This window comes from Lepidochelys kempii, chromosome 11, assembly GCF_965140285.1.
Source record: "Lepidochelys kempii isolate rLepKem1 chromosome 11, rLepKem1.hap1, whole genome shotgun sequence".
In the NCBI taxonomy this organism is placed as follows: Eukaryota; Metazoa; Chordata; order Testudines; family Cheloniidae; genus Lepidochelys; species Lepidochelys kempii.
Window position 1 is genome coordinate 34,261,197 of NC_136390.1, and position 12,548 is coordinate 34,273,744.

The 12,548-nt window shown below is 45.0% G+C and overlaps 1 protein-coding gene across 2 annotated transcripts in view; it reads right to left on the reverse strand.

Moving 5' to 3' along the window:
• Positions 1–12,548, reverse strand: part of DPP4 (dipeptidyl peptidase 4) — a 74,563-nt gene that overhangs the window by 48,169 nt on the left and 13,846 nt on the right. For both annotated transcript variants that reach the window (XM_073305626.2, XM_073305625.2), the window contains exons 6-8: positions 4,419–4,471; positions 4,239–4,311; positions 1,259–1,379 (exon numbers count right to left, since the gene is read on the reverse strand). In XM_073305626.2, the coding sequence (XP_073161727.1) occupies positions 1,259–1,379; positions 4,239–4,311; positions 4,419–4,471 (247 nt within the window). The remainder of the gene's footprint in view (positions 1–1,258; positions 1,380–4,238; positions 4,312–4,418; positions 4,472–12,548) is intronic.

Here is a 12,548-nt window from a genome sequence, read left to right on the forward strand (position 1 = left end):
TTTACGATCATGGACCTCACTGGTTTGACTTTAATGGAATTGCACAGGGTAGAATTTGGCCCAGTATATCCAGACAGCCAGTGAATGGAATGGCCATAACTAAAACCAAGCACATGTGGCCTCACTAAATGCTAAACTATTAATACAGTATTTCCCAAACTTTTGAAAGCCAAGCTCCACTTAAGGAAAATGAAACCAGTTGTGCCCCCTTGTAACCTCATGTGGTGTGAAAGGCCTACACACCTTAATTTATAAATCTTCCATGATCTCCCAGTTTATCCTTCAAACCTACTCCACCTATATCTTGCAAAACACTGGAGTAAATCTTCATAACAGAATTCCTCTCCTTTCCAAGACTCTTTGATTTACAGCAAAACAGTTAACAACGTTGACATTTTAAGTATTCTTGGCATGCATACAAGTCACTACTCACTGAAGTGAAGGGGAAGTTCACACTTCACAGCTATTATTTCAGGCTTTCTACAAATTCAGGCAGTTGTCTCTGCATTGATTACATTCATGTTTTGAAGATTCTCTTCATAAGGATAATGGATAGAGATTGATTTTTTTTTAAATGAAAGCCGAGACTATGGGAACAATTCACAGGTCTAGCTCTATCCCTATACCACCCCTGGGGTAGAGGCAGAGCAAGCAAAATATTTTTGGAAAACACTGCATTAATTAAATTACTATATTTTAACAAGTAGGTTTTTCATTTACAAGAATACCAAGCTTTTTTTATAGAACTTTTCATTCATAGTTGTCAAAGTGCTTTGCTTCCATTTTGCAGATGGAGAAACTGAAGCACAGAGTAGGGAAGTGACTTGACTAAGGTCACCCAGTAGTCCAATGGCAGATCTGGGAATAGAACTCATAAGGCCCTATTCCCAGTTCAGTGCTCTATCCACTAGGCAACACTGCCTCCATGTTAGCCTGGTCCAAAGGATAATGCACTGGCCTCAAAAGCACAAGACCAGGGTTCTATGTCTAGATATACCACTGACCTGCCATGTGACATTAATCAAGTCATTTCACATCTTTGTGCCTCTGTTTCCCCATTTGCAAAACGGATATCATGATACCCACTTTCCTTTTTAAAGCATTTTGATTTCTGTGGCTGACAAGTTCTATACAGTATAAGCTAGGTGGTGATACCATTTAAGATGCTCTCTTTCCTCCATGTATTTATTGTTACATATTTTAAACTAACAAATAAGTTTCTACATTTTCTTGTAAGGTAAAATATGTAGGTAATTACCTTCATATACCCAGTCAGCTATTCCATTAAAAATTTTATTTTCTTCTCCATTTGTGGTGATCTGCACACTCGACACACCTGGTGATTCTTTTATGTAAATGTTATTATTCCAAACATATGCCTGTAAATGAAACCTCAAAAACTTAGTTATTACAATAGTTACTGTTCGAATGCAATGCTAGAACAAGTCACAGAGTTCCTTCCTATTCCCTTCCCATGGGAAGGCCCATGACACAGCGAACAAGAATGCACAAAGGCTACTTAGCTGGTTAGCTTGTCATGGGAGCAAGTATCTCCAGTACAGGGTAGGGAATCCACAGACCAACACTCCATGGAAGGAATTCATTATAGACCACAGCTGCTATGACAGCTTAGAGGCCATGGACAGTAGCTGCAGTCTTTGGACAATGGCTTTACATTCTGTGTTTTGATTTGGGGTCAGGGAGGATTCTGTCCCCCTAACACTTGTATAGCCCCCACCTCCAATTAAAGATCATTTACTCAGGCTTTACTCAGAGGATGAGAATTTGACCCTGAGAAAGCACACAGTTCATTGGCAAGCAATATTGCTGGAGTGGGATATTATTTTCTGCTGTTTTGTAGCAAGGTCTTCTATGTGACTGTATAGATGGGCCCAAAGCCTTCACTATTTACAGAAATATTGCTCAGAAAAATCACGAGGGCATTGCAATGCTTTCAACAGCAACAAGAATTTTAAAGGAACTATTTGACCTTTTTCTCCAGCAGTGGAAAAACACCATCATCACAAATCCGTGCTAAAATGTGGGCATCACCCCTCTATGATGATATCCATACTGTGGTTGTGATGCTAGAAGACTAGATGCCAACTCATGCCAAAGCCCCAGGCCTCCCTGAAAGCTTACAAAAGCGGAACTGGAAGCCAGGCCAATTCACTTGTGTATTTATGTAGATCAAAGTGATTGTTAAATGTATTAGAACGTAGTTAGTGTTTAAACTTCACAAAAATGAATGGGATGCTGCATGCTTTGTTTTCTCTTATCTGTATCTTCTTATAATGTAATAGCAAACATTTACATTGCGTATACCCCTGTAACTAAATAACCCCTCAAATGAGAAAGAAGCCTTGTGGAATGCAAATGAAGAACTTTAACAGAAAAATACTAACTTCAAAGCAAGTGGTCTTTGTGTGTGATGATTGGAGATCAAAGACTAAATGAATTCCTCACTCTCCATCATCAAAGAAAAAACCCACACAGGTAGTGACCCTGTCAGCTAGCTTTCTGTGAGAAGAAGCTAGAAGTATGGACACAGGGGAAAATTCTTCACCTCTGAACGGTTTGGATTCCAACAGGGCAGAATAACTGAACGAGAAGACAGAGATCCCCATAGTTACTATAGATAGCCCTGAGAGACTTTGGGGAAACCGGTAGATTACTATATCTCTCCTACCATTTCAAATTATAGACTGCAAACAGAGGTGAAAGTAAGCCGGTACGCCCCAGTTCGGTGTACTGGCAAGAGCCTGTGTGCCGTACTGGGGCGGATCGGCTTCCCCAGGTGGCAATTTAAAGGGCCTGGGGCTCCCAGCAGCACCCCAGGCCCTTTAAATTGCCGCCAGAGCCCTGGGGAAGCAGTGGCGGGGCTCATGCGGCGATTTAAAGGGCCCAGGGCTCCTGCCGCAGCTACCAACCCTGGCCCTTTAAACAGCCACCAAAGCCCCGCCACCGCTACCCCAGGGCTCCGCAGGCTCTGGGGAAGATTTAATGGACCTGGGGCAGTGGCGGCAACCGGAGCCCCAGACCCTTTAAATTGCCGCCCGAGCCCTGCTCCTGGAGCCCCAGGGGTCGTGGTGGCAATCTAAAGGGCCCGGGGCTCCGCTGCGGTAGCAGTGCCTGGGAGCCCCTGGCCCTTTAAATTGCCACTGGAGCCCCCGGCTGCCACTGCTACCCCAGGGCTCCAGCAGCGGGGCTCGGGTGGCAATTTAAAGGGCCCTGGGCTCCCGCTACCCTCTGGAGCCCTTTAAGTCGCCACCCGAGCCCCGCTGCTGGAGCCCTGGGGTAGCGGCAGCGGGACTCCGGCAGTAATTTAAAGGGCCAGGGGCTCCCAGCTGCCGCTACCACAGCGGAGCCCTGGGCCCTTTAAAGCTCCGCCAGAGCCCAGGGCCCCGGGTTAGCAGTGGCAGCTGGAAGCTCCCGGGGCTCCGATGGTTATTTAAAGGGCCTGGGGCTCCGCTGCGGTAGCAGCAATTGGAGCCCCAGGCCCTTTAAATCACCCCCGAGCCCCGGGGCTCCCAGCTGCCTCTGCAGCTGGTAGCTCCGGGGTGATTTAAAAGGCCCAGGGCTCCCGGCTGCTGCTACCACAGTCCCAGCCCGGGGCCCTTTAAATCAAGGTTTAAAGGGCTCGGGGATGTAAAGGTACCACCTCTTCTGGTAGAGGCCCCGCCTCTTCCGGTTGAGGCCCCGCCCCCTTCTAAGGGCTCCAGGGTACCGGTAAGTCCTTTAAGTTACTTTCACCCCGACTGCAACTCATCTGTATATATAACTGGCTTATCCTCTCTATCACTCTCATTTCTTTTTCCTAGTTAGTTAGTGTACAATAGAATTGGCTACCAGTGTTGTCTTTGGTGCGAGATCTAGGATGCAAATTGACATGGGTGAGTGACTGGGGTATGAGGACTGGGTGTAACCTGAATGTGTTTTCATTTTTGGTGTGACAATCTATCACATTGTCCAGCTTGCCTGGGTGACAAAACAGACTGGCGTGTCTACGGGGACTGTCTGTGACTCCATTATCAGACTCCTGTAATACTTCAGGAGTTCACATTTGTTGCTGGCTTGGTGAAATCTAATTATAGATCATACCACAAGTTTGGAGTATCTGCCCTGCTTTTGACAGTCTGCCCTGAGATAGGCTCTCATTGTCATGAGCCACTTCAGATAGCGTGACAGTGGTATTGGAAATGCACAGCAGAAATTTCATTACACTTATATTTACTAACCAGTTTGTGACCAACAGGTGACCAGGATATGTACTGGGTATTATTAGGCAGTAGATTCTCAGTTACTAAGGAACTAGGGGAAAACATAACAAAAAGAGTATAAGAAAGACAAATCAGTGGAATGTCATTTCATTGCAAAGTGGCTTCATACTATATGAATTTTCTGTAATAGCTACTGACCTTGTATTTAAATCATAGATGTGGTATGAAGCCGTGTATGAATGCCTCCAGAGCTGCAAGAGAATAATTTTTATATTGAGAAACTAGATCACCATGACTGACTTTAGGAGTCCTGTGAATGTGTTATGAGTTACTGGCAATAATATCTGACACCTCCTCAGACTCCCATTTGGGAGGGGTGAACACAACCAACAGGCATTGATGACTACCAATGGGCCAGACTGTCCTCACTCACGGAAAAGGCAGGAGAGGCTGTGGAAAGAAAACTCTGCAAGCTTCATCTTGAGCTTTCCTTAAACCATCCTCTCTGGTGGGAGCTGCCCAGATACCAAAGTGATGACCATTGATTAAGATCAGAGATAGAGAGATCTAGGGAACTGCAGTTTAGGCAAGGCATGATCGCTTCCAACACTAGAGGTCTGTAGCAAAACTGAAGCAAGTCTTCAATGCAGAGACTGGAGCAGCCCTGCAGCTTCCCTGATTCCCCTCCCACTATCTGACTGGTACCTCTGCTGTTTCTCTGGCACTCGTCCTTCAATGCCATGCTACTTCACTAAGCATTCAGGTGTTTCACGGTCCATCTGCCTCCCAGGAATGACTTGTGTAGCAGTTCAACGAGGAAGAGATAACAGTTCCAAGTTGTTATATTTCCCACCTAGATTTTCATAGAAATCCATCCCATCCCTCACTTCTGCCATTTGCAGTCTGCAGAGATCTAGCTTCATTTAGTTCCCGTGGGGGTGTCTGAGTAGGGTGAGGGAACAGGATGGTATATGGGGCTCAAGGGATCCTATCTGGGATCCCCATGTACCATCTTATTCCCTCACCCTACACAGGGATCCTGTCTGGCAGGATATCAAAGTAGGTGGCCAATAGATCTGATCCAGCATGACAGTTCTTATGCTCCATCCAACGCTGCTATTAAATAATACATTTATGGTTATAGAGTAACAGCCGTGTTAGTCTGTATTCGCAAAAAGAAAAGGAGTACTTGTGGCACCTTAGAGACTAACCAATTTATTTGAGCATAAGCTTCCGATGAAGTGAGCTCACGAAAGCTTATGCTCAAATAAATTGGTTAGTCTCTAAGGTGCCACAAGTACTCCTTTACTTTTATGGTTATGTTGTTTTTCCAGTAAAACAAAAGAAAACTGTAGTTATTTACAAAATCAATATGCTACAATACACTCTATGATGTTTAATAATTGTTCTATAGCAGCAGACTATTCAATCATTTACTCCTTATGAGTTCTCATTCAGTCAAAAGTTTTTTTCTAACTTTACCTACTCGCGTGTCTTGATGCTTACTGGCCACATGGCTATTATATAATAGATGTTCATGTCCTCATGATTTATTGATTTATGTTAACTTTTATAACAAAAAACCCCCTAATTTCTCTATTCCAGAAGCTCATCTTTTAATCCTTTAACAATCTGACCACTGAGAGTTTTGCATCATGTCAACCCTTACAATTCTGGCATTTTCTAATCTCTTCAAGACTGATTTCACTGTATCTCTGTGATTCATTTGAAGTGATTAAATTCTACAGTGATAGGTACCATAAAAATGCTGATTAGATCAATGGATGAATCAGAGATTACCAGACTAAACTAACAGAGCTATAATCAAATGAATGCTGAGCAGATATTATTAAAACATATACAGTACTAAGTAGAGATAGGTCCTGAAGAAAAACCATGTAACCAAAGACCACTGAAATTTGGGCGGAAAAGGTGGTTTGAAAACTGCATCCTGTTTTTGTGCTTCAGACCTAACTCTAATATGAGCTAAACATTCATTTCATCGCCACTCTGGGAAATGCCAGCATTGTAAGGGTTAATATGATGCATACCTTTCAATGGCCCTATCGTACAAGAATTTAAAGACTAGCTTCTGGTATACAGAAGTTAACTTTTATGACAACAGAAAACAAAAACAGCACACATCAATAAATCATGAATACATGGTATTTCTAATGTGATTACTAAGCAATGAGGCATGTTATGACGATTAATACTGCAGAAAAACAATAGTGAAAAGTTCAATTTTAATGTACAACTGGAAAGGAAGCATAGAAATACAGGATTCTGGTAAAAAGAAAACTGCATTGAATAATTGTCTGGATTTTCATGTGTTTAAGAATACCAGAGAAGTAAAATCCCTAGCAAGATAGTTCATGTCTGGTTAATGTATTTTTCCCCACATGAAAGTTTATTAAGTATTGAGTCATAGTCATAAAAGTGTAAGAACAGATGATTGTTTGCAGAGATTTGCAGTTTGTACTCTATAAAGGACATTCATTGTTCAGAAATTCAGACCACGTAGAAAGAGCTCTGTGAGAAAATCATCTACTATTTGCATACTGTGTAATTTACCATTCACTGAGTCCTTCAGAATACAGGCATGTCTTTAAATTTTTTTTTTTTTTTTTGTCAGCCAGCACACACATTATGGGACAGATTCTCCACCCCAATATGTTCCCTTGGTGCTGCTCAGGTGAAACCTTCCCATAAGCTTCCTGCAGAGGAAGCCCACAGTGTGGGGGAGTCCTCAGAGGCATAGAGCTAGTGTAGGGACGTGTTAGGTGATGCGGAAGGGGTTGGCAGGGAGACTGACTGGAGAGAAATGCATTCCATCTATCACAAACGGACATATATTCCTTCAGGAACCATAATCAGAGGGTGCAAAATGGCTGTTCTAATCCACGCCGGGGTAGGGGCAAAGAATGGCTCCCTCACCTTCTGAGTCCAGCTTCTGCTGAAAATCTGTCTCTGTCCCTTTACATTATTTTACACACACACACACACCCCCTACCTTACATTAAAGAAATATCATTAGTGTTGCAAAACTAAGCACTCAAAATTTAGGAAATGTCAGAACTCGGGCTGCCTGTGCAAGAGAAGGTTCCTCCCCTGGTGCAGTAACTGAGGTTCTCCGAGATGTGTGTCCCCGTGGGAGCTCCGCTCCAGGTGATGCCCCTTTGCTCGGAGAGATGTGCAGCGCTGCCCGTATGGGTAGTGCAGTGCCTGCCTCACGCGCCGTTGGTGCTTCATCTAGCACACGCACGACCCAGACTCCTCAGTTCCTTCTCTACCGCAGAGTCTGTTTTAAACTCGAAGTAGAGGGGAGGAGGGTGGGTAGTGAAGCACCCACAGGGGGACACATCTCACAGAACCTCAGTTACTGTGCAAGGTGAATAACCTTTTCTTCTTGTTTGAGAGATGTCGCTGAGGGTGCTCCACTCCGGGTGACTGTGTAGCAGCGCCCTCCTAGCACGACAGGGGCTTCAGAGTCGATAGGATAAGTGATGATAATACAGCTCGGCCCAGCCAAATATCTGCCTTGTGTGACTGCATAATGTTTGGCCAAGGTGTGTTCTTTGCATATGTCTATAAGGGAAACATTGTTTAGAAATGCTACTGATGCAAATATGGATCTAGTAGAGTGCATCCTGGTCCCCACTGGAGGTGGAGTGCCTTTTAATTGATAACAGAGAGCCTCTGAGTGGATATGGCGGTACCCCTAGACCATTCTGCCATGGATATGAATAGTTCTGGTGAAACTCTAAATGACTTGGTTCTGTCCGAGTAGAAAGCTAGTGCTCGTCTAACGCCTATGGTGTGCATCATAGCTTCAAATACGTTGTCTTGGCCATGTGTGGGCTATTAGGATGACTCTGGCTTTGTCTGTCCTTCTACCGTATTACTCTGGGTAGAAGTAAAGGTATTGACGGGAATGCATAGAAGAGGTCTGTGTTCCACGTGGTCAGAAATGCGTCCCCCATTGATCGCCTTCCCAGACCTGCTCTGGAGCAGAATCTCAGACACTTGGTGTTGCAGGCATTCACAAATAGATCTATTTGCAGGTGGCCCCATTTTCAGAATACACATTCCAGTATCATGTCATTTAACTCCCATTCGTGGTCTGGGGAAAATGTCTGTTGAGTTCATCTGCCATGGTGTTCTGGCATCCAGGTAGGTAGGAAACTGAGATGTGGATATTGTTTTGGATTCACGAATTCCAGAGTCTCATAGCCTCGGTACATAGTGAGTATGATCGGGCTTCCTCTTGGCTTGTTTATACAGAACATGCAAGTAATGTTGTTGGTCATTACTCTTATGTTCTGGTTCTTTATGAATGGTAGGAAGTGGACACAGGCATTGCAGACGGCATGACATTCTAGCAGGTTTATGTGTAGCCTTGTCTCAGCTGTGGACCATAATCCCTGAATTGTGCGATGTTGCATGTGTGCTCCCCACCCTATGAGGGAGGTATCCACTGTGATCATCTGTGATGGAGAATCTTGTGTAAATGGGATTCCCAAGCACTGGTTGTGTCGTTAGGTCCATCAGGTCAGTGAGTCCTTAACTTTGGGGGACATTGTTAAATCGTATGTTTAACCTGTGCTTGTTTGGTCTGTAGACAATTGCTAGCCATCCTTGCAGGCAACGCATGTGCAGGCGAGCATGTTTGACCACAAACGTGCACATTGCCATTTGACCGAAAAGTTGTAGGCATATGTGGGCTGTGACCAGTGGGCTGTTCCGCACTGTGGATATGAATGTCTTTATCGTGTCGAATCTGTCTCGTAGAAGTGACACTTTCACTGCCACCGAGTCGAGATAAGCACTGATGAATTCTAACCGTTGAGCTAGTTCTATTGTTGGGTTATTTTTGTTAATTTGTAAACTGAGACTCTGGAAGCAATCTATTGGGGTTTGGGTAGAGCGAATGGCGTCTGATCGGGTATGTGACTTCAAGAGAGAGTTGTCCAGGTAAGGGAATATTATTATTTCTTGTTTTCTCAGGTGCGCCGCTACTACCAAGAGGCTCTTTGAGAAAACATGAGGTGCTGTTGAGACGCCGAAAGGTAAAAGCTTGTATTGATAGTGTTCTGTGTCCAAAGTAAATCTCAGAAAACACCTGTGGGTGGGGTGTATCATAACACGAAAATAAACATCCTGCAGGTCTAGGGCTGAAAACCAGTATCCCTGCTCCAGCGCTGGTATTATTGTTGTTAAGGTGACCATCTTGAACAGTTGCTTTCTCATGAACTTGTTCAGTTGCCTGAGGTCAAGGATAGGTCACCATGCCCCATTTTTCTTTTGTGTTAAAAAGTAGTGGGAATAAAGCCCCTTCCCCCTATGTTGCATGGGAACAGTTTCCACTGCCCCTAATTGGAGATGATGATCTAACTCTTGGCATAGCAAATGTTCATGAGAGTGGTCCCTGATGAGGGACAGAGAGTGGTGGTGGCTGGGGGGGTGGGGTACAGGCAGGAAAGGAATCGTGTAGCCTGTATGTATGTCTTTCACGGCCCATTTGTCCATGGTAATGGCAGCCCATTCCAGGTGGAATGGGAGCAAACGGTATCCAAATAGATGGATGGATTGTATAAATGCTGGAATGTGGGAGTGGTTTTCCAGACCCTCGACCAAGCCTTCAAACGTGTTGCTTAGAGGAAGGAGGTTGAGACGCCGCTGGTTCTGGAGGTAAGCATCATTGTGGTCTCTGTATTTGTCATTGTTTATGTAGTTGTTCATACGGTCTCTGGTGTTGCTGTGTGTATGCTGAGTATTCCTCTGATATGGTTGATACCATATTGTCTCCTTTTTGTGGCAGGTGTATGAATGCCAAGGGATTGGAGAGTTGCCTGCGAGTCCCTCATAGTGTGCAGTACCTCATTGGTTTCGGCTGCAAACAATTTTTCTCTGGGAGAAAAGAAGGGGAGATCTTTGACTGTATTCTGTATTTCCCATGGGAATGCTGAGGAGTTAAACCACAAGGCTCGTCACATGACCACAGCTACAGTGGTGGACCTGGCGACCATGTCAGCAACGTCTAGTGAGGCCTGTAGAGCCATGTGTGCAATCCTTTGTCCTTTGGAGACCAGTAATTTAAATTGTTGTCTCTCTTCCTCTGTAATCTCATTAATAAAGTTCATAAACTTTCCATAGTTTCTGTCGTCATATTTGGCAAGTAGTGCCACGTAATTTGCCATTTTGAATTGAAGCTTGGAGGAAGAATGTACTTTGCAGCCGAATAGGTCCAACCTCTTACTTTCTTTATCAAGGGCATAGACCAAAAGTGCTGTTGTTTGCTCCTCTGGTTGGCCGCTTCCACTACCAGCAAGTTGGGGGCCAGGTGTGTGAATTAAAATTCTGATCCCTTCGAAGGAACATAATATTTTCTGTCCGCCCTTTTGCACATTGGAGATATGGTGGCTGGAGTTTGCCGTATCGTCTTGGTGGGCTCCATGATAGCCCCGTTGATTGGCAATGCTATCTTTGAGGGGGAAGATGTCTGCAAGATATCCGTTAGCTGATGCTCAGTTTCCAGCACTTCCTCCAGAGCAATTTTGAGCTCATTGGCGACTCTTCTGAATAAATCTCAGAAGTGGGTAAAGTCATCTGCGGTGATTGGGGGTGCAGGCATAATAGCCTTGTCCAGTGAGGTGGATGAATTGTTGTTGGCTGGAGAGATGTCAGGAGCCGTGTCCTCTTCCTACTCTGCCATAGGTTCATCTCTTGTCTTGGTCACTACTGTCTCGGAGGGTAGAGGTGGGGAATCTGGTATCTTCCCTATGTGGGCTGGGTATCTACCCAGCTGTAGTGCCTTCTTGAAGACCCCAAGGGATTCAAGTATGGCCAGTGACCAGGGAAGGGCATGGGTAGTCCCATCCATGGGTGCACCATGGTGGCATGTCGTGCGCATATGTGGACCGTGATCGTAGTGATCCAGTAGCCATAGGTGTCCTGATTGGGGAGGAATGGTGAGGGGAGAATATCCCTTCAACGTCCTCATCGTCATCACTCGATAACCGTGATGCTATCGGAGATAACTGTTGCTGTGGTACCACTTACCCCGGTGAGCCATCAGTGCCTAAGAGAGGGGACTCTGGGGTGGAGGAGACCAACAGATCCTTCTGGTGAAGAAAGTAGCATGGCACCAAGAGCCTTGGTGCCAAAGACTGAGGTGCCAATTGCGTCTGGAGTGCGGTGTGCTAAGCCAGTGCAGTGCAGTCTGTGTCGGCGCCATTGCGCTAGCAGCATTAGGCTGCGGCCTGGAAATAGGGGTGGTTGTTGGTGTCATCTCCTTTAACGCTGTTGACGGAGTTGTGGTGGAGACGAGCAGCTTAGAGCCCTTCGTTTCTGCACTGGAGCGCTGGATTCCAGCAGCAACCGCCGAGTGGACAGTGCTGGAGGTCCCCAGAGTGTGATAGGTGCTGAGCCATGGTACAGCCAGCACCGATGAGAGCAATATGGGTCTGCTCTCTATGAGGCAAAGAGGATGGCTGGGTTTTTTTTCCAGATTTTTTGGTCTTTGGGAACGTCGGCAGTGAATAAACTGGTGACCTATGCCAGGAAGAGATACATCCCTGGGTTGGAGGCCGGTCTTAATGACTTAAGTTCTCCATTAAGATGAGTTTCAGTCTCAAATCTCTATCCCTGCATGCCCTGGCTTTCTGTTTGTTACAATGTGTCCATCTGACACAGGCATCGCCTCTCTGCAAGTTGTGCATCTTTTAAATCCTGGTGAACCAGGCATTTTTCTAACCTAATACTAACTGTACTAAGGGATGGGGAAATATTTTTTTTTCCTGGTAGGGGACGTAACTCTAATAACTGAAACTTAACGTATCTAAACTATCCAAACTCACTAATTTATCTAAACTTATCTAGTAGACACGAAGGTTTTCAACAGGACTGCTGAGCTCCATCTCAGGCCGGGGATGGTTGAGAAGGAACCGCAGAGTCCGTGTTGCGCATGCACTCAATGAAGCGCCAACGGTGCACAAGGCAGGTACCACGACCCCTACTTCTGCAAAACTCTCTGAGCAAAGGCACAGGGATACACCATCATCTGGAGTGGGGTACTCACATGGACATCTCTCGAAGAAGAACTTTAATTTTGTCCCTTTGTGTGTGCATTACAATACAGTCTTGAATTGCATGTTCACACACTATTTTTTCCACATTCTGTGCAAAGTAAGGACAGTGCTCACTTAATGAGCAGCTATTCGATATTTTGTTTTCTCTTCATTGTTCAATGTGTGACTACATGCCTTATTTTTGGCACTCTCTTCAAACCCTATTCTGAAGTATTAATTTCTTCATGTTATTTTCTAT